Here is a 21,155-nt window from a genome sequence, read left to right on the forward strand (position 1 = left end):
ATCTGTCCTTCAGCTCTCTAAAATCCATTTCCCCCAATCCTTCTGGGACTTCTTTAGGCAGACCTGAATGGATTCTTTTTTGTAGGCAAGTGTTTAGGGAGAGGTTTTGCAGGAGTGCATTGAATAACTGGCACTACCAAAATGCTGCCTGTCAGAAGATGCTTCTCTGTGTAGATGCAGATGTTCCTGTTGTGAGCACGTGTGTCAGGACCTTTCAAAAATCCTAGTGTTGTGGTTCTTTCTAACCTCTTCCATCACCTCTGCAGGAAACCTCTCATGGTGGTCAGTACGGTGCTTTAAAGCCTGATGAAAATATTGATGGTGAATCTCAAGACTTAAAGCGGGAGGTGGCAATAAGAATGTTTTTTATCAACAGCTTTGTACAATTCAGGAACCCCTAACAGCACAAACCATTAGTAACTGCAGAGGTGTAGGAAGGTGATTTACTTTTATCACGTGGTGTTTATCCTGAGTCAGGAATGATATCTTACCCCATTCATTTTTGGGCTTAGGTAAAGACCAAAACCTGCTAGCTGTCTTTAGGAGTATCAGATTTTTGTCAGGGTTCCTTTCTTTCTTAGATGCTCTTATTGCTCTTCCTTTAAAAATCTCTTCTGGAGTCTGGGCCAGTCATTTAATTGTACTTGCAGGCGGGAGGAGACCAATATTCGTTAGCATTTTTTCTATGTGACCTGACCATGCATCAGAGGCAGTACTGGCTCAGAGGTCAGGATTGCAGAGCACATTAAGGGTGTGCCCAAGAAATGCGAGTGAACTGACACAGACATACCCTACAACTATAATTAATGGTCCCTGTGAATCAGGCAGAATGTATGTGTAAAAATCCTTGACAGCTCTTCTGATTTGTGCAATGTGATATGCAGCATGTTGCCCTTCAGAAGTAATCCAAAATTGGACTTGAGGTTACTGCTTTTTGGGCCCTTTTTCACACATTGTCTCTTACAGGACTTAACAGAAACAGCATTCCTTGAAGAAATGTGTTAGTGTGTTCTTCAAATGCAGTGTCCCAGTCATTTACACCTCTTCCCTTTCTCCCCCTCATTTCCAGTGTTTGGAATGCTGGAACAGCTTTCTCACGTGGCATGAGTAAGAGCTGAGACAGGTCTGAAAACAGCAGAATCATTCAAATGCCTAGAAATGAAAATTAAATCTAAATAAACTTGCCATAGTCGTTAAAAACTTAACCAAACATCTCTTTCCCATTGCTTTTCCTTATTTCTACTTTTGAGAGAACCGAGTTATTTAGTAGTTTACAACAGGTAAGAAACAGTGGAGGAAATCCTTTCCCACTGCCCTGACTTGTGCCAATGGACACACAGAATTCACAAGGGAGGAAATAATTTTGTCTCATGTCTGAGTCTCATTTCTGAGAAAGCTGCTTGTGCTTCTACTTTGCAGGAAGAGATAATGAATCCTGGAAGTCCTCTTGTTTTTGAAGACTGAACAAACCCTTATAGAGCAGATGTACTGATGTTAGTAGAGCTGGTTGGGCTTCCCAACAGAACTTGTGGCTCTGTAATGTCGTCGTGTTGATGTCGGTGATGTTTCCTCAAACATCTTTTGGCAGTGAGGCGAATTAGAAGGAATGCCTTGTGCCCATGTTGCTAAGGGCTTCTACTCTTCAGGACGGGATGGCTGTGTTCACATCATCAGTGGGGAACAGCCTCCCATCTCTGCTCATTCCTGAACCAGACCTGGGAGTTTCTGGGAAAGTGTTAAGTGGCCAAGGGCAGAATCATCCCAGGAACCATCAGGGTGATTTGATAGTAGTAACAACTGAGTTCCAGTGCCTTGATAATGGTGGCACTGGTTAATTTACTGGAATGGATAGTGGTGGGGAATGCACATTCTTGGAAGCAGCTGCAGCCCTGTTTTCAGAGCGTGTGACATCAGGTGAGCTTCAAAGGGATGAAAAAAAATATGGCTTACATGCTTAACAGCCCCCATCCTCCTGCCTTTTTAACCTTGCCTAGTGATAGCACTTCCTTTAGAGAAATCCAATGTCTGAGTGCTCCTACTACAGGATTCTGCAGGCCTACACTAGGGTGCAAGTCATTTTGAGGGAGGTTACAAGTAGCTGGGTGTTTTTGCACCTGTCCCCTTGGTTTGCACATTTCAGTTGAGCATATTGATATATAAATTGTGTAAGACTTGTGTTCAGTAGCTGCTAATTGTGACCTTGCTAACTGTTGAAGTTCAGGCAGCCAGATTTGCTGCTCTGTACTTTCATGTAATAGAGAGTCACTGAGGTTGGAGGACAGCTCTGGAGGTCATCTTGTCCAAGTCCCTGCTCAAAGCAGGGTCGGGTAGAGCAGGTTGTCCAGGGCTGTGTCCTGTCAATTTTGTGTGTCTCCTAGAATGGAAACACCACAGTTTTTCTGAACATGTGCTCTAGTGTTCAATCACACTCATAACAAAAAAGGGGCTTTAAGTTTAAATGGAACTTCATGTGTTTCCATTTGTGGCCATTGTCTCTTTACTCCTCACATCAGGTATTTACACACATGCAAAAACTCTTCTCCTGGCTGAGCAATCTGAGCCCTTTTCAGCCTTTTCTTACATAACAGATGCTCCAGTCCATTCATCAAATGGGCCATTTGCTGGACTTGCTTCAGTATGCCCACATCTCTCTTATAATGAGGATCCCAGAACTGGACACAGTACTCCAGATGTGGCTTCACCAGGGTCAAGTAGAGGGGAAGGATCACCTCCCTCCACCTGCCGGCAATGCTTGGCCCTGCTGCAGCCCAGGTTGGCTTCTTGGGCACATTGCTGGCTTATGTTCAGCTTGGTACCCACTGGGACCTGAGGTCATTATCTTGCTAGCTGAACAACAAAAATGTTTCCTACACCACTATGAATGGAGCTTTTTGCGATCTCCTTTTCATTCATGTACTATTGGGCTTCTGAGAGCAGATACAAGGTCTTGAGGACGTGGGAGTGCCCATGGGGCACCGTATGTTGTAGAGAGAATCTTGGCCTGCCCGTCTTCAAAGGATATCAGAAAATTGCTTAGGAGCAGTCTAGAAATAACTTAATTTAGATCAGCTTCTTATGCAACTATTCCAAAAGATTTGTAGTCGATACTTCAGGTCGCAGTCAGCTGTGACCCTATTTACTATCCAGCTGATTTACTTCTGGGGCTTTGACAGGATTTCACACTATCAGCCCTCATGTGGTGTACAACGTATTATTCCTTAACCAGGGAGGCTTTGCAGTCTGGGAAAACTGCAGCAAATAACTCATTCCAGTGGGGAGAAAACAAAAAAACACTGGTGAGGAACATCAAGCACAATATGTATCACGAAGAGGACTCAAAGGAGAACATTACAGAATAAATATAAGTGAATTGAGCAAAGAGTATTTACAGATATTTGTTTTAGAACTTTAATTAGACACTGGAAGATGAAGTAAATAGTAATTTCTTAGTATCTGTTGTTGCTTTTTTGGGTTTCAATTGCTGCTATTCAGATCTTGCTACATGAATATTGTTACTTGCTGGAGTTTCTCAAGATAATCATCTACAACCAAAACTACATTTGAAACTAACCTGAAAATAATTTTGGTTTTCTGTTGGAGACTGAGTGCAAGCTAATGAATAGAGATGAAGATAAACAATTTAGTACTTGACTAAGAATTAAATTTGTGGCTCAGTACTCAGAAAACATTGAAAACTTGTGGTTTAGGAAAGTTTTGCTAGGCTGAAACTGATGTATTCCTTTTCTTTGTGCTCTATGTGAACGAGTGGAAAAATGATACTGTATATTTGTGCCTGAGCTCTGATATGAGCAGATGCATCTTCACTGAACATGTCATAACAGTCATAACTCTATTTGGGTTCTGGTGGAGGAAGGGGGCTGCAGAGGTGGCTTCTGCAAGAAGCAGAGGTGCTGCTGACCAAGGCCAAGGCCCATCAGCAATGGCCACAGCACCTCTGGGAATCACATTCAGGAGGAAAAAAACACAAGCAGCTGCTTTTTTACCACCAGAGAAGGGAGTGAGAAGATGTAAGAAACTGTGCAGGCACCAAGGGCAGGGAAGGGCGGGGAGGAGGAGATGCTCCAGGTGCCGGAGAGAAAGATGCCCATGGAGAAACCCATGGTGGAGCGGGTGTCCCCCTGCAGCCCATGGAAAAGGCCAAGACCCCACCTGCAGCCTGTGGAGAGGCCCCACGCTGGAGCAGGGGGAGACATACAACACTGTGACCTGTGTTGGAGCAAACCCCTGCCAGCACTTGCAGCCTGTGGAGAGAGACAGAGACACAGACATGAGCCAGAGAGAGGCCCACGACGGAGCAGGTTTGCTGGGGGGCTTGTGACTCCTTGGATGACAAGGCTGGAGCAGTCTGGGACTGAGACATTCTATGATTTATGCCTGCACCCCACAGCAGTGACCCGCACCGGGGTAGCTGGGGAAGAGCTGAAGCCCTGTGGGAAAGGACTCACATTGGAGAAGTTCATGGAGGACTGTCTCCTGTGGGTGGGACCCCACACTGGAGCAGGGGAAGAGGGTGAGGAATTAAAACCCTCCCCCCTCACCCCCGGCCCTCAGCTAAGAAGGAAAAGAACTCATGAGGAACTGACCGAAACCCCCATTCCCTGCCCCTCTCTGTGCCACAATGGGGGAAGAAGGGAGTGAAATTATGACTAGCGTGAGGTCTGCTAAGAAGGGAGGGGTGTAGGAAATGTTTTAAGATCTGTTTTAAGATCTCATTATCCGTATTGTGCAGTGTAGTGTAATAAATTACAGAGTTTTCTTTCCTTTATTCTGTGTTGAGTCTGTTTTGCCCATGACACTTAATTGCAGAATGATCTCTCCCTGTCCTTATCTTGAGTCCTAAGCCTCTCAATATATATTTTCTCCCCTGTCCAGCTGAAAAGGGGAGTGACAGAGTGACTTTGGTGGGTGTCTGGCCTCCAGCCAGTGCCAAACCACCACACTAATGCATATCCTGTAAGTAAAAGCAGTGTTCTTAAACAGTGTGTCATCTGCTCTTCTGGTCTGCTTAGAGGTTTGTGCCCTTGCATCTCATGTACATGTTTACAGGTGCATTGCAGTGAGGCCAGTGTAGCCTTTCCTTTGGAGTCTTGGGACTCCTGGCTTGGAGGAGGAGCTTGGCTTTGGCATGTTCCCCTGGGCATCTGGAGATGAGGTATATCCCTCTGGGAGAGCTCCCTTGCTCCTAGATATAGTAGTTATTTTTATAAAGAAGGCCACACAGTATCTTCCTGCCTTCCTGTGCCTTGTAGGGGAAAATGAGATTTATTATTCCTATGAGAGACTGAGACCCAAAGCTAGAGAGGGGTTCTGGGCTGCATGTTCCGTTTGGACCTCAGTGCCAGGCTGTAGTGTCTGGTAAGGCTCCTGCATGTTAGTGTTAGATCATTATTTTAATTGGTCCCATGTCAACATGCATAGTGGAATGTCTTGCTGAGTCAAATGCAGGGGGTACAGGAGCAGAATTTCAGCAAATAGAAAGACCACTTGCTTACAAATTAGTACAGTACACCATTGCTTAGGTATCTGTTTATTTCTGATCCAAAAGGACTGCGATCTCACAGTCTTCTATAGGTCAAGTGTAAGGATTAAATAGGAGAAATAGGCCAGCAGAACAAAATCCTTATGTTCTGATTCTCCTCACAGCTGCAGCAGTAAATGCTGGAAGAAATGCAAAGGAGCTCTGCAAGGTTTGCTGTACTACTGAACCTGCAACGTAGCAACAGATTAGTGCCTGTACCTGTAAGACTGTCCATATAATTGAATAGAGGTGACTCTTACAATAGGGAAATTATCTTCCCTTAGGTTATAAAATGGGCAGCATAAACTGTAAGTTAAGGGCCCGTCAGAGGTGGTGCCTGCAGCTTGACAGGTGTCAGGCTTTTAGCCCCTGAAGAGAAATGGTAGAGCAAAACGTGCACCAGGAGAAGTGTGGCTGATTCTTCCTTCAGGTTAAGAGAGTTGGAGCAGTCTACAGTGCTTAACCTATGAGCAAGCTGCTTTTAATTTTCCATTTTTATTAACATGAATTATTAACATCATGAATATTAACACAAAACCTTTCTCAATTTCATTTTTTATTAAAAAAATGGAAGTGTAAAGCTGGTAGAAAGCATGGAAGAAAGCACTTCTGGAAGCTGCTTGGAGATAACCAAGTGGAGCAGGAGGGAGCTAGGGGCACACACTGGGAAATGTAGTACTGGGAAATGTACCTCAGCATTGGGATATGAAAGCTTATTTTAATATTTAATAAAATTATAATTTTGCTTTTTTTAAAAAACAAAGCACTGATTTTACTAGAGAATGGAAATTCTCAAGTTCTGGTCCACTGGAACCTGTGGTGGCCCACAGAGCCTTCGTTATGCAGTACAGCAAGCTGTCTGGTCACATTATTACATAGGGCTTCCTTGCTTCCCACAAGTTTGGCGTTAAAAGAAACTCAGAGAATGAAATAAACATGTTTCAAATACCACTTCTTTGCGTAGGTTTTTGCCTGAATGAGTAATCAGGAGGAAGAAGGGACAGCTTTCCACAGCATGGCAGGGTGAATGAGATGGCCTCCACGATCGCCCTCTGAAGCATTACAAAAACATGAAAGATGCTGCATATTAATGCTTGTCTTTCCTCAGCCTTCTACATATTGCATACTGAAGAATCATGTCCTTGATGTTATGCTTTGTGGCAAAGCACCTTTGAGTTAACGATTGGATTGATTGGTAGCAAATTGGAGCGAGCAGCAGGATTTATTGACAATCTCTGTCCCTTGGGTGGGGGAGGGAGGCTCCCAGAGCCCCATTTTCATCCATGCAAGTGTTTCATTCTTGAGCAGTTCAAAGAGCTCAGTGGGTACTGGAGCAACCGTTCTTCCCCAATTAAATGGCAGCTTCTTCTGAATTCACATGTGCACTTCACAGGGCTCACCCCCTTTGCCAGATGCACACATGAGTTGTAATTCTAGGCAGAAATGCAGAACTCCTTTTGAATTAGAAATGTCAGAAGGTAGGATGGTGTTCTGTGTGATTTCAAGGTTTTCCCAGTTCTACTTTTGTTGGGCACTTCAAGAATGAGTGTTGTCTTCTCCTGTCCTCATGTATGTGTGGTTATTTTTCTTGTGGTAATAAATGATCCTCATTTTCTGGACAAAAAAAATAATTTTTGCAAGGTCTGCCATTAGGAGTTACAGGAAATGCTCTTGTTTGAGTTTGCTGTGAAGAGTTCAGTCAACTCTAATGCTTTCCAAATTGGCTTTCCCTTTCCTAATCTGTTCTGTGTAGAAGCTGTGCACTATAATATATGAATGTGTGTTTACTCCTGAATAAATTAACAGGAGTTTTGCCAGTGGGCATGATCTAATGTGATTTTTTTTAATTAATAAAGAAATGGGATATGTAATGCATAATGGGTTGCACACTGAGTGACATTATATTAACTAGGAATTGAAGAACTGTGTGTCCTGCTGATGGTGGACAAAATCAGAGGTGTTGACAGATTCACTCACTGCATCACAAACAAAAAAGACCTTGAGGTTGTTTATTTGAATAGGGGGACCATAAATCTCACACACAGATACCAGCAAACAGCAGTCCTGGAGTTTGTTTGATAAAAAATACAATGTGCAATGTAATAGAAGTCCATTATTATATGTCTTTATACCTTTATATATGGCTGTAGATAATATATAATTTTGTATGGCCGGGAAGTAGGTTGGTGAATGTATATACAACAAGCAGCTTGGATTTATAGACTGCCTGCTAAAGGTTTACATTTATCCTTAATTTACTTTGTGGGTCCTATCGGGTCCTTCCTGAGAGCACTAAAAATGGTTGTCTCACATTTTACAGTACATTTGAAAAGTGGTGTAATATGATTTGTGCCTGAATTTATATTTCAGAGGGGAATTCAAGTTATTACTATTTCCTCCTATTAAAATCATCGGGTCCTGAATATGTTCAGCTGAAACACGGGACTGTCTAACAGTCTTTTACTCAAACTTGTAAGGAATCAATATAGTTCCCATCAGTACAGTAAATTACTTACTGAACCACTTCCAGTAATCACGACGCACAATTTCTCATTAACCCCTTCCCTTCTCTGTATAGAACCAAAATTAGAATATATCTGTAAATCTTTAGACACGAAAGTAATTAATTCAAAATGTGGTAACTAAGGCTGTTACATATCTGTAACAGCTCTGTTATTGTTAGCAATGATCTGGATTGGGGGATTGAGTGCACCCTCAGTAAGTTTGCAGACCACACCAAGTTGGGTGGAAGTGTTGATCTCCTTGAGGGTAGGAAGGCTCTACAGAGCAATCTGGACAGGCTGGATGGATGGGCCAAGGCCAACTATGAGATTCAACAAGGCTGAGTGCCAGGCCCTGCACTTGGGTCACAACAACCCCAGGCAACACTACAGGCTTGGGGAAGAGTGGCTGGAAAGCTGCCCAACAGAAAGGGACTTGGGAGTGTTGATAGACAACCGGCTGAACATGACCCAACAGTGTACTCAGGTGGCCAAGAAGACAAGCAACATCCTGGCCTTTATCTGGAGTAGTGTGGCCAGCAGAGCTGAGGAGTGATCGTCCCTCTGTACTCAGTGCTGGTAAGGACAAGAAAGACATCAAGGTTTTGGATCATGTCAAAGAAAGGCAGTGAAGGTGGTGAAGGGTCTAGAGCACAAGTCTTATGAGGAGCAGCTGAGGGAACTGGGGTTGTTTAGCCTGGAGAAAAGAGGTTGAGGGGAAACCTGGTCACTCTACAACTACCTGAAAGAAGCTTGCAGCCAGGTGGGTGTAGTTCTCTTAATCTAAGAGATAGGACCAGAAGTAGTGGCCTCAAGTTGCACCTGGAGTACTGTGTCCAGATGTGGAGCCCGCAATACGAGAAAGATGTAGAACTGTTAGAGAGGGTTCAGAGGAGGCCACAAAGATGATCAGAGGGCTGGAGCACCTGTCCTACAAAGAGAGGCTGAGGGAGCTGGGCTTGTTCAGCCTGGAGAAGAGAAGGCTGCAGGGGGGCCTCATTGCAGCCTTCCAGTACCTGAAGGGAACAGACAAACAGGAGGGGACTCAATTTTTTAAAAGGGTAGATAATGGCAGGACAAGGGGAAATGGACTAAAGCTAAAGGAGGGAAGGTTTAAATTTGATATTAGGGGGAAGTTTTTTACAGAGAGAGTGGTGAGGTGCTGGAACAGGCTGCCCAGAGAGGTAGTGGATTCCCCGTCCCTGGAGGTGTTCAAGGCCAGGTTGGATGGGGCCCTGGGCAATCTTGTGTAGATCCAGAACTGGAGGTTGGTGTCCCTGCCTGTGGCAGGGGGGTTGGAACTCTGTGATCTTTGGGGTCCCTTCCAACCCAGACCATTCTATGATTCTATGATTCTATGACTGTTAGAATTAAGGGAATAGATGGAATATGGAGGGAACTGGGAAACACAGCACTGAGGTGAGAGGAAGTTACACCATACTAAGGAATCTGAGTTAAATAGCTTCACAGATATATTACTGACCACTTAATAAGATTTTCAGAAAGACAAATTTAGAAACAAAGTCATGCCTTGATTGTTGCTAATTTTATATTTAAAAATGCAGCCAAGTTAAAAATTCTGTTGAGTTACTTTTCTTTCATATCCTGTTCGTGCTTGTGGTTCAGAAGTGTGGAGGAAGAGCAGAAAGGTGAGGAAGCACTGCGACCTGAGAGGGAGTTTATGGAGGTAAACTGGTTTGTATTGTAGATTTATTGGCAGCCGTAACAATAGTCATCACTTCCTCATTTCAGAACTATAAACAGACATAATGTGAAGACAAAGGATGCAGGTAATATTCATAAAGTGTCTTTGTTTACAAAGATAGTTTTTTGTGTTCGAGCAGGCATTAATTGACCAGTACAACAGAGCTTCCTTTGAGAAATTTTACTGTAAACCTGGCCTCATCCAGATCCAGCAGATAATGAATGAGAAAGTGCCAGAATCACAGAATCCTAGAATGGATTGGGTTGGAAGGGCCCTTCAAGCTCAACTAGTTCCAACCCCCTGCCATGGGCAGGGACAGCCTCCACTAACCAGGTTGCCCAAAGCCCCATCCAACCTGGCCTTGAACACTGACAGGGAGGGGGCAGCCACAGCTTCTCTGAGCAGCCTGTGCCAGGGCCTCACCTCCCTCACAGTAAAGAATGTCTTCCAAACATCTAAACTAAATCTCCCCTCTTTCAGTTTAAACCTATTACCCCTTGTCCTATCACTGCACTCCCTGACAAACAGTCCCTCTCCAGCATTCCTGAACGCCCTTTCAGGTACTACTTGATGGACTTTGATGTCTCTTTAAGGCCAAACCACCCTCAGATTCTATGAAAACTAATTTGATATATGAGCAAATGCCTTCTTGTGCTTTTCTATGCATCCACTGGAGACATACTGGAGTCATGGCCATCTCCCATTCCTGTTACTACAGCTCCATGGAGGTCTTCTCCATTTCTTAACAGGATGAAGCACAAGAATGTTGGCTCTGACACTGAGGAACTTTCTCAGTTGGAGATCTCTCATATTCATCAAGATAGTAATCTTTTTTCCTTCTGGTCCCATCAATAGAAATTATTGTTACCTCTTCTTTATTTACGTATCAGTATCCTTTGTGTCTCCTATCTGTGTAAGTCAGTCCCCAGTTGAGGATTGTTCATGCTGTCAGAAGTACCAGGCAGCTACCAATAGCAATTTTGGGAACTAGTTCTCCTTCGCCTAGACTGGCAGCTCCCATTATGCAAGTAGGTAAATCAATAAACCTGCTATGGCAAGTTTGATGAAAAATGAATCCATTTTTACTTTTGAAGCAAGTGAAGTGGATCCTCCCTGATTAGTGAGATACTAGATAGTTGAAGTGGGGCAAAGAGGGTGGTAATGCAAGCTGCAGTTTACCAAGAGTCTGCATCACCTAGGGCTAAAATGATTAATGAGATGAGCCAGATCTAACTGCTTTTGCAAGTAAAACTATAGATTTGCCACAAGGCATTGATGACAAAATCACTGATGTATCTGGCTGACTAGTGATGAGACTGTCATGAGGAGGAGAGATGTGCTCTTAAATTCTCATGTGGGAAGCAGGACTGTAGAAGATCTGATGTGTTACCAAGAACAGCATTGTGAAGTCTGTCAAGTTTGCTCTGAACATTTGATTGATTTCTGGTGTTTGCTTCTTTTACAAGATGTTTCTGAACCCAGTGTCCAGAGTTCTATCCAAGTGCATTTGTTCTCTTTTCCACTTAGTTCCGTAGTTTATTAGTTCTTCTCTTTGTATGATGTTCATCTCCCTCCACTGTCACCATGAGGCTGTTTTCATTCTGTAGGTGACTATTCTTTTTCTCACCTCCTCTCATAATTTCACCATTCCTGACTATGAAGTCATAACCTCTCTGCCCATTCTTGTTTGAATTCTTCTTTCCTGACTATATGAGAATTTTATGCTTGTGTCTCATCAGCACCTGAACAATGATATTAATGTCTGTGTCTCTGTCATGGAAATTTCTTACTTGCTAAGTCCTGGTAGGCTGGATTTTAAGGACTGAAGTGAAGAAAAGCCAAAAATCAGCCTGTATAAGCAAGAGGAAAGCTGTGATCAGACTATTTTGAGTAGAAAACCTCAGTGAACTAGAATGAGTGTGTTTGTGGAACTAAAGAGGTAGATAGAAAAGTGATATGTTTGAAATTGTTCTACCCCAAAACTAGAGAACATTTGTATCAATTAAATAAGAATATCCTGTTCTGTCAATAACAATTTCAAATGGAGTTTGCAGCATTTGTGTATAAACTTGAAAACCTTTTCATCTTGTATAATTTAGGGTTCGGTGAACCCCATGTTCCTGTTTTTTCTGTGTGTGTCAGCTGGATGTATCCAGAAATATGATCAAAAGCCACCATATGACTGAAGTTTACAAATAATGGAAGTAACAGATAAGCTGAGTGTTGAACTGTTAATCAATTACTGTAATGCAAGAACTACACAACGCTTGAAGAAATTAGTAAGAAATCAATGTAAAAGAGACAAAAATGGACCCTGATCTTCTGTAGTTTGCTACCCCAGCGTGCTGCAGAGGTAGGCAGTATCAGGAAGATCAAAAAACCAAAAGTGTGGACATCAGAACAAGAAATAGGTGCTACAAATGCCATAGTCTCTAATAAGTGTACAATAAGCGTACAAAGGGAATGACTTCAGAAAGTAGCTCTCCTGGTACCTCTCCCAAAAGATGTCTCCTACTGCCACTCTGAATACAGGGCTGGGTGAGCTGTTGGCCTAGCATTAGGGAACTTTTTTAATGTCCTTGTGTTCTTCTTTCTTACCTAGATTCTGTGCCCCATGGCAATTAACTGAGTATCTTTTCTTGGTATTCAGTTATACCTGCCATACTGTACTCAGGAGCCAAGATCACTTTTCTTGGCTGTATTGCACACACATCATTTGTTCCCACTAGTGACTTATCATTTTCATCAACTTTAAATTAGTCATAGTTTTCTTCGGGGCCTCTTGCTATCTGCTCTTGTTTCCCTGTATTTCTTCAGTTCTTCTTACACGTTTAATAAGTCCTTTCTTACCTGTTCTTTCATCTTCATCACAAGTTTACTTTCAAGGCTTCTTGCATGGTGTCCCTCTGGGTGTCTGTGAACTGGCAGCTGGCACAGCTTCCCCGGCTCACGGAGAAGAGCAGGAGGCCACACCAGTGCAAGGAGGTACGAGCGCTGCTGATTAGGTACAGCAGACTGTGCCACGTTCCTTGCTCTAGGGCCAATGCCAACCTCATTGGACCAATGCTTATACTAATGTTCTGTGGCATGCAATGTTTCTCCCTCCGTTCAAATTTTCATCTAATCCCTGGTTGATCAAATGAGATCTGCAGCAGCTAAGTCATATTAGAAAAAATTAGGCCATCAATCCATTATTAAGCTGGAAAGTATTTTATATTCTGTGTCTGCCCTCAGGGTGTCTCAGAACATTCCACAGCTGATCTGTTCTGAGTATGAGAGGACTGGGGTTTAGGTGCTAAAAGATGCGTACTGAGGGAGTTGTGGGCTTTTTAAAAGCATTTGGTTTCCAGTCTTGCAGTTAGCTAGAGCCAATGCCAAGGTGTTTGTGTCTCTGATTTTTGTGGTTCTATTGGTCAAGGAGCTTTTGGAAAAAAATCTCCCAGTCTCTTCTATGTATGTAGCAGCTACATCTAAGGAATAGCACCAGTTTTGTAGCTTTGGGAAATTTTCCTGAGATGTAAGTAAAGTTCCTTTACTTGTGCTCTACCACAGGTCAGTATATACTCTCTTAGAAAACGTTATGTTTGTTACGAGTTCTGCTCCTGATAATACATTCTATCCAGCACTTTCTGGAAATTAAAACTCTATCCCAAATTTTACTATATAGTTGTCTCTGTTTTAATCAATATGCTTGCCAAAATGACCATCTTTTGTGTATGCTTATTCATTTCCTTCGTTAATCTTCTCTTTTACAAAGCAAATAGATCTTTATCTTGAGTCCTTCATGAAGGTAGTTTCACAGAATCACAGAGCAGCTGGTGTTGGAAAGTGTCTCTGGTGATCATCTACTCCAGCAACCTGCTCAAAGCAGGGAAAACTACAGCAGGTTGCTCATGATCTCGTTAGTCAGGTTATGAGTATTTGCAAAGATACAGACTCCACAACCTCTCTGGACAACTGGTTTCAATGTTCAGTAACCTTTATAGAGTTCTTAGCACCAAATGGTAATTCTTTCAGATCCACACAGTATAGGGAGCAAGAGACCGAAGAATCCAAAGTCATTAACTGATAGCCAGGACCTTGGCCTTAGTAACTGCTTGGCTTTGGTGACTCACCCAGGCATTAGAGAGGTCTTTTCAAAGGCATGACTTAGTACCAGAATAAAAAAAAAAATCCAATTCTGTCTTGGATGTTGTTCCATGTGTTGAGGGTGAGGACAGTATGAGGAGGATTGAATTTTCTTAGTTCAGGTCACTTACTGCGTGCTTGAAATGCCACATTTGGATGTTTGCCTTCTTGCCTCGTCACTGCCTCAACATGCTGCATTGGATTAGGTACAAGAAGGAGTTAATTTAATGCAACTTGTGCAAGCTGCTGCAGGTGGTGGGAGTCAAAGACTTTTTTTTCCCCACTGGCATTGTGCTTCAAGCCTAAGCCGCAGAGGAATGGGCGTGCAAGGAGCTGAAAAGACTGTTTTGTGCACACTCAACTCTAAAGGCAGTGACTGACTGGGGTAGGAAACCGATTTCAGTATAAAGAGCTACCCGGAGGAAGTAAAGAGTAATGGCTGTATCCATGGCCAAAGAGACGTGGAGGGCACCAGGGGAGATGTGTGACCTCTGTCTGTCCTTTCATATTACTGCTGCTGACTCCCTGTCCTAAGATGACATGCGTGTTGGCACTCTTTAAACTGATGACTTGTTTATTTTTTGTTTGCTGGATTGACATTACAGACCATACTCTTGGACTGCTGTATATCCTTTATAAATTGCTTTAAGATGTTTTAGTGTGATAAGACGATATAAAAATTGAAGTCATTATTACTGTCTGTATCACCAGGGGAATTGGACAGCTGGCATTGATCTGCCAGAGACTGATTTCCATATTTCGTTATTACGTTAACCCATAGAATTCTTCTTGTTTGTGATTTCAAAGGAAGTTGTCCTAATCAAAAGGTCACCCTCTGTACCGTGTAGTGCTGGAGAGACATGGAAGTGCACAAAATGTATAAACACTGACATTTTTTATCTGATCAATAACATCTTCCTTTGTTAATAGTAATATCCCAGTATTTTACATGACATTGTATCAAGATCCCACTAACCCCTTCACAGAACCGCTCATGGATGAAATCTAGCGGTTAGTGAAGGGTGTACCACTAACTGCTTGATTTGGGGGAAATATTATGTGCCCCTTTAAATTCTTGGCTTTTATCTTAAACTTTTTAATTAAAATAATCATAAAAGTTCTGGACTCATTGCTGTTTTGTAAGGAAAGAGATTGAATACGAGCCTTATCTTGCTGTGTTGAGTAACGCTTTATGATGAGCTGAATTGTACCATTCATCCAAAAGCCACAGTAATGGCAGCACAGAGGCTGCTGACTTGCAGGGGGAGTAACTTGCTCTTTGCTGTCTTCTTTTGGTTTCAGAATAAAGCCTGACATATCAAAGAAGGGATTTTTAATAATTAAAAAGCGCTTACAGTCAGAACCAGAGGAGGTAAAAAGTCTGTTTAAAAACGTCAACCAAACAACATACCATTTTCCAGGGTAGTGTCAGTGTAGCTGTTGTGGTTCTGGCCAGGCACTCAGCCCACCTGTGCTGGCTGCTTGGAGAGGTTGACTCTGGCCTGACCAGAACCAGGACAGCAGCTCCAGTGCAATTTGCTGGTATTAACCAGAGTACCTTTGGATAGTAAATGAATAGATTGGGAACTGAGGGTCAGTTGAGGGCTGCAGGGCACTCCTCCCTATACTCACTCACAGCAGTGGGGAAGGCCAAAGAAAGTCAGGTTTGGGTTTCTTCCTAAGATAAAGCTCTGTTTGATGCTTTGGCTCTCTGCTTGGTCCAAATACTTGTTCGTGTTGGCTTAGCCTCCTGATTACTTACAGCACAGCGGTGCCCAAAAGATGGAGTCAGAGTTCCACTAGCAGAATCTGGGGAGTGTGGGTTGTTTGATAGTTTTTAGCATCTGCAGTTTGCATAGGACTGTGGTTCAACATGACCCTAATGGTAAAGATAAGTCTCAAACTGTGAGGCATCACCTGCAAGGACCACAGGCTCCTTAGAGTTGGGCAAATGTCTTTTTGGAGTTGGGCAAACACCTCTTTCAGGAATGATTTGGGTATAACAGATAGTGTGAAGGGAAATCTCTGTCTCTTTTTTCTGTTTTCCTGTGATACTGTTGATACTGTTGAGAGGGATTTGGAAGGCTGGACCGTGAAGTACAAGGCCCTCCTGGGAAATGGTGCTGTTACACCATAGACATAGCTGAATTGCAACAATATCCACCCTCAGTACATCTTAAATTGATTAAACTAGTAAAATTCACTTGCATTGGTGGTTTCTTGACAGTAATGTAGAAGCTTGAAAATAGGTGAGGGTCTATTTAGGCACCGGCACCAATTTTAGACTTATGGGGATATCCTACCTGTGGGACACCAGCTGGCACTTAAGAATGTCAATCGGTTGTCTAAAACTGCACAAGATACCTATTTTACATGCCTAAATGCCTCAGAAAGCACTGAAACAACATAGAAAATCAACAGAAAAGGGAAGAGTGGAACACAGGTCTCTGACAGTAAGGAAGTACCTAACTGATGAGACAATAACCTCCCAGGCTGAGGTATTTCAGGGCTGAGATTTTTTTTCTGTAGCAAATTATCCTGTCAGAGCGAGAATATTGCATTAATGGAAATCCCTGGGTGATTTTTCTTTTTGCCTTTTGCATCCAGGCCGTGCTTTGCTGAGACTTACTGACAAAAAGCTTGAACGAATGGGCATCGCCCAGGAAAGCCTGCGACAGCACATTCTGCAGCAAGTCCTTCAGCTGAAGGTGAGAGAAGAAGTCCGAAACCTCCAGCTGCTTACACAAGGTATGAAAAATAATTCTGATATGGACAGTTATTGAGATCAGGTAGGAAAAGTTTGCCTGAGGGCACAAAAGGTGATTTGATGTTCTTCCACAAGAAATGATGCGTGAAAATGTCTCATAGATTCCACATGCTTTCCAAGGTGGGAACAAAAGGTAAAATAATGCATAAATAAATAGAGATGTTCAGCTGCCTGTTTTGCATGATGAATAGGCTCCATCTACAGCTTGATGGTAGTCTCACTTAACTGTCTGCTTACTAAGATGAAAATAATTACATATAAAGGGCACAAGTAGTGAACATGCTGTCTTCACAGACATTGTACATTTTGCATTAATTGTTTACTTTTAGTGCTGGATAAAAGAGTAATCTCTGTAACCTGTTTTATGGTAAAAGCTGTCAGTGGAAAATTACCTGTTAGACTCCATTTTTTGCAGATGGCTGATTCCTTTTTCATGTTGGAGTAATTTTATTGACTTGAATAGAGTTGCTTCTAATTTATGCTGCTAAGAAAACGCAAAACTGGGCTCAATATGGAGATCTTGATTAGAAGACAGAGAAGAAGGAGTAAGAAAAAAGCTTGTACATATTTCCCAAATGAGGTTAAGATGTTTTATGATGACTTGTGTTATTAGCTCATATTAAGGCTTTTTAACAGCCATGGTAACATGGAAGAAAAGCAATCGTTGTGGCAATACCAAAAAGGAACATTCAGAGATCCTCTACTATATATCTGCAATACTTTCTCAATGTTAAATGTGGTTTGGTTGTCCAGTGAGACGGCGTAAACCACGTACTTCTGTGGTGTTTTGGTTCAGTGCCCATTATATGTCACATCATATGAAAAAATAGACTTTGGTGCATGCAGTGTATTTTTAACAAAATGTCCTTCACACATGACATTATGTTCCTGATTAAGCCTTGCTCACTGTGTTTGGGGAAAATCTCTCTGATTAGTTGAGTAAGCTGCATTTTATCTGAAAGAGCTGATGTCTCAAATTGTTCCTTCAGGCTTGATGTCATGTGGATTGGTGATGAGGAACTTCAGAGCTTCTTCATTTTGCCATGATTAGTGAATAAGAGCTCACCTCACCTCGTGTCATGTCAAAGGCAGTGCACATGCTGAAGCATCAGTGTCTTCCCCAGATGTTTAGAACTGCTCCTTTGCCCTTCATGCTTTATTCCTACATCCTTTTCTTCAGTGTTGGTTGGCTTCTCTCTTCCCCTACATCTGTAGTGTTACTCAAGAATTTATAAGACTGTGAAATTCTGGTCTCCAACCGTCACTGTTTTAGGCCTCCTTTAGGAAGTTGGGATTTTTTGATACTGGACAATGAAGACCCATATAATATAAATTTGAGTCAGTTGAACACTGCAGTCCAGATAGATTTCTCCATGAGCCTGTATTTGGCACTGCAGACTATGTGTTTCCAGGCTTCTCCTTAATTATTGGTCTCCAGTTCTTCTCTGGACACATCAGGTGGTGTGTGAGTCGTGGTCAGAGAGTGGCAGCTGCCATTTCAAGGAAATCAGGGCAGCATCTTTTAAGATTTATTCCTTGCCCATGCAGTTGATACAGTTTTGGACTTTGACGAGAGGATGAATGAACATGTGCTGGATTATGAAGGACAGGCCAGTGATAGACACCTGGATGCGTGCTTAATGGAGTCTGTCTGCCATGTAGAGAGAACATTGTTGGCCGGTCTGATCATATAAAGACACATGTTTTATAAAAGCCAGCACAAGCTAGCAAAGAGCTGGTGGTCTGCAGCACTGGCTGTCTTCCCCCACAGTGGTGCTGGCCATTGCGCTGCACCTCAGCTCCACTCCAGCCTTCGTAAATAGAGCTGAAGTTACAGGGGAGCACAACAGTCAGCACAACAGTGCAGCAGAGCTGTGGTAGTCGTACGATCCCAGAGCAGGGGCATGGCGAGGGGTAGGATGACAACAGTCTTCCTATCCCTTATCACCTCATTTACACCACGTTGGAGTGTGTCTGTTGAAAGTGCTTGTTTACAAGTATGAAGGTTAAGATACAATTTCTCAATTACAATGCAGCCTGCAAAGCTGTGTGTATATTGTGTCGTTCTCTGAAACTGGTTCTGTCCCCTTGCCCAGTTTCTTCAAGCTGTGTCCATTCGTATTCTAACTATGGTTTATACATTCCTAATCCAGGTTGTTACTGGAATAGCTTTCTGTAAGTGCTTCTCTGTTTTGGAGAACATTTGGAGTACATTTTTTCTCCAAAAAGTAACACATTTGCACGCCAACAGTTTCTGCCTTTTGGAAATTACAATAGCAAAATGCAGGTCAGAGTGTAGCTATTGCCACACCATGCTTTGCTGTCCTCCAAAATGTCCTCCAGATATGGGATTAAAAGCCTTCTGTCTCTCAGTGCACAACTCAGGGGATCGTTAGGTGAAAGAAGCCATTAAAACTCATTTCTAAATTAATTTAGCACACTAGCTGGGTTTCAAGCAACGAAGTCCTAATTCAGAGCCCATTGATGTCAGCAAAAAGAATTCCACTGACTTTAGATCCTACTGCAATTGAAGCTGGAGCCAATGGGGAAAGTTTTAGCACTATGTAATACTTAGCAGGTGTTTTAAGTGATTTTGTGTTCTGTTGTCTGCAGAGAGAGTTAACCTCCTTAAAAATCCTCACCTCAGTAGAGAGCTAGCATTCTTTTCTACTCCTGTTTCAGAAAATGACTTAAAACTGTTTCAATTCTTCATTCAGGACACACCATCCAGTCTGTTCTGGGGATCTTAGAGCCAGAATAGTACGTGATTGTGTAATTGAAGGCTTGTCTTGAGTTTTAGGAAGACTTTTCTTTGGAGTAAGAACTGCCTGATTGACGCTATTATCAGCAGAACCGCTATTCCAACCTCCACTAGGATAGAAGGGCACAGTCCCAACTACTGATCTGTGCTTTCTTCCCCAGACTTAGTGATGTTGAGGAACTAATTTGACAAAATATCTTCCAATGTCTCTTGGATAGAGCTGCACACTGTTGGAAACGCCATTATTGTACTGTTACCACTGTAAGCCTGAGTTGAAAGATCATTTTTTAAAAAAGCCTTACATAACTACAGAGAGAAGAAGTTATTTTGAGATTTATCAATGCGCGTCCTGCTTTTGGCCAGCATTGAAGAGACTGTCCTCAAAGTGGTCGAACAGTGCTATGTGTGCCTCTGAGCAAAGTATCCATTGACAGATATCTGATAATAGGGCTGAGCTTAAGAAGCGTTTTTGAATTTGGATTAAATGATAGCTGCATTTAAGATGATGTTGGGCCCCCTCCTAAGCTCCTCTGTGAGTTTCATGTAGGGCAAAGTGCTACTTGAATATACTTCTAGGCCACAGAATGTACCAAATTTTCTTTTAAATAAAATGAAATAAAATTATCCTGCTAGCAAAATGTGTTAGAATAAGGCTTTATGCTTCATTGAATATCATCACAGCCATTGATACCTGTTGAAATTATTTTTCAGTAGGTTTTCTGCTCCTCCTGCACTGGTGCTCAGCTACTGAAAAACATGTCATTGATGATAACCACATGATAACCAATTTTTTTCCTTCCTTCAATTTCTAACCTTGTCCTATTCAAACCCTGTTACAGTATCCAAGCACTGTGTTCTTCCAGAAAGGGAACTAGAGGGTCTTCAGAGATGCATCTCATCTTTTGAGGAAAGATGAAGTAAGAGCACTGTATTCTAGTGGTAGGTCATTTACTGGGTTTTAGAGGAACCTTGAAACAGAAATGTTGCCTTCAGGATCCATGGGGAACCATGAACATCGCCCTCCTCCTGCTGAAACACATTATAAGGCTTTTTACATTATTTTCAGCCTCTTAATACCAGAGAAAAGGTAGACTTCATCAAAATACGAGCTCTTTGTACCAAACCCTTCCAGGCTGTCAGAAACATAATGCAAGCTCCTGATGGCTTTTTCTGCTTCTTTCTTGTGAATACTGAAGGTGGGAGGAACCTCAGCAGTGCCATTCCAGCCTGCATCACCATATGTGAAGAGATTTGTTGTCATTTTCCACAATCAAAGCCTCGAAGTACTATTCTCACTCCCATCTTCTGAATTCCCACATATGAAGACAACCTTCCCTGCTGTGGTGGCTCCAGTGCACAACATGAATGATTGGGAGTTACACATCTCCTACAAAGGAACTTGAGCAGTCAGGAAATATGAGAACATGGGATCTTGCAGTGTGCAGAACCGGCAGGTCATCTGGTGTTAAGAGAAGATGATTGCTGCTTGCTGTCCCCTTGCTTTTTAGGTTTCATGGATACTGTGGTATCTGGACTGCTGTTACTTACTGTCCGTCATGTCTGTTGGAGAAGTGTTGCTTGAGATCAGCACATTTCTTTCTCATCCTTGTAAAGAAGTCAGAACAAATGAGGTTTGTGGTAGAGAGTCATCCTGTTACACTTCCAGAGTGTACTGTTTTCTTTCCTGGATATGTTCTGGACTCAAGGTTGTGGCACCCGAGGAATCAGGAGTTCCTTCCGCCAGAAATGCTCTT

At 42.5% G+C, this 21,155-nt stretch overlaps 1 protein-coding gene across 1 annotated transcript in view; it reads left to right on the forward strand.

Moving 5' to 3' along the window:
- SAMD12 (sterile alpha motif domain containing 12) overlaps nt 1–21,155 on the forward strand; it is a 171,902-nt gene that overhangs the window by 68,627 nt on the left and 82,120 nt on the right. The window contains exon 5 of the mRNA XM_084280399.1: nt 16,481–16,621. Within this exon, the coding sequence (XP_084136525.1) occupies nt 16,481–16,621 (141 nt within the window). The remainder of the gene's footprint in view (nt 1–16,480; nt 16,622–21,155) is intronic.

The sequence above is a fragment of the Gallinula chloropus genome (assembly GCF_964237585.1).
Source record: "Gallinula chloropus genome assembly, chromosome: 2".
NCBI classification, from domain to species: Eukaryota; Metazoa; Chordata; class Aves; order Gruiformes; family Rallidae; genus Gallinula; species Gallinula chloropus.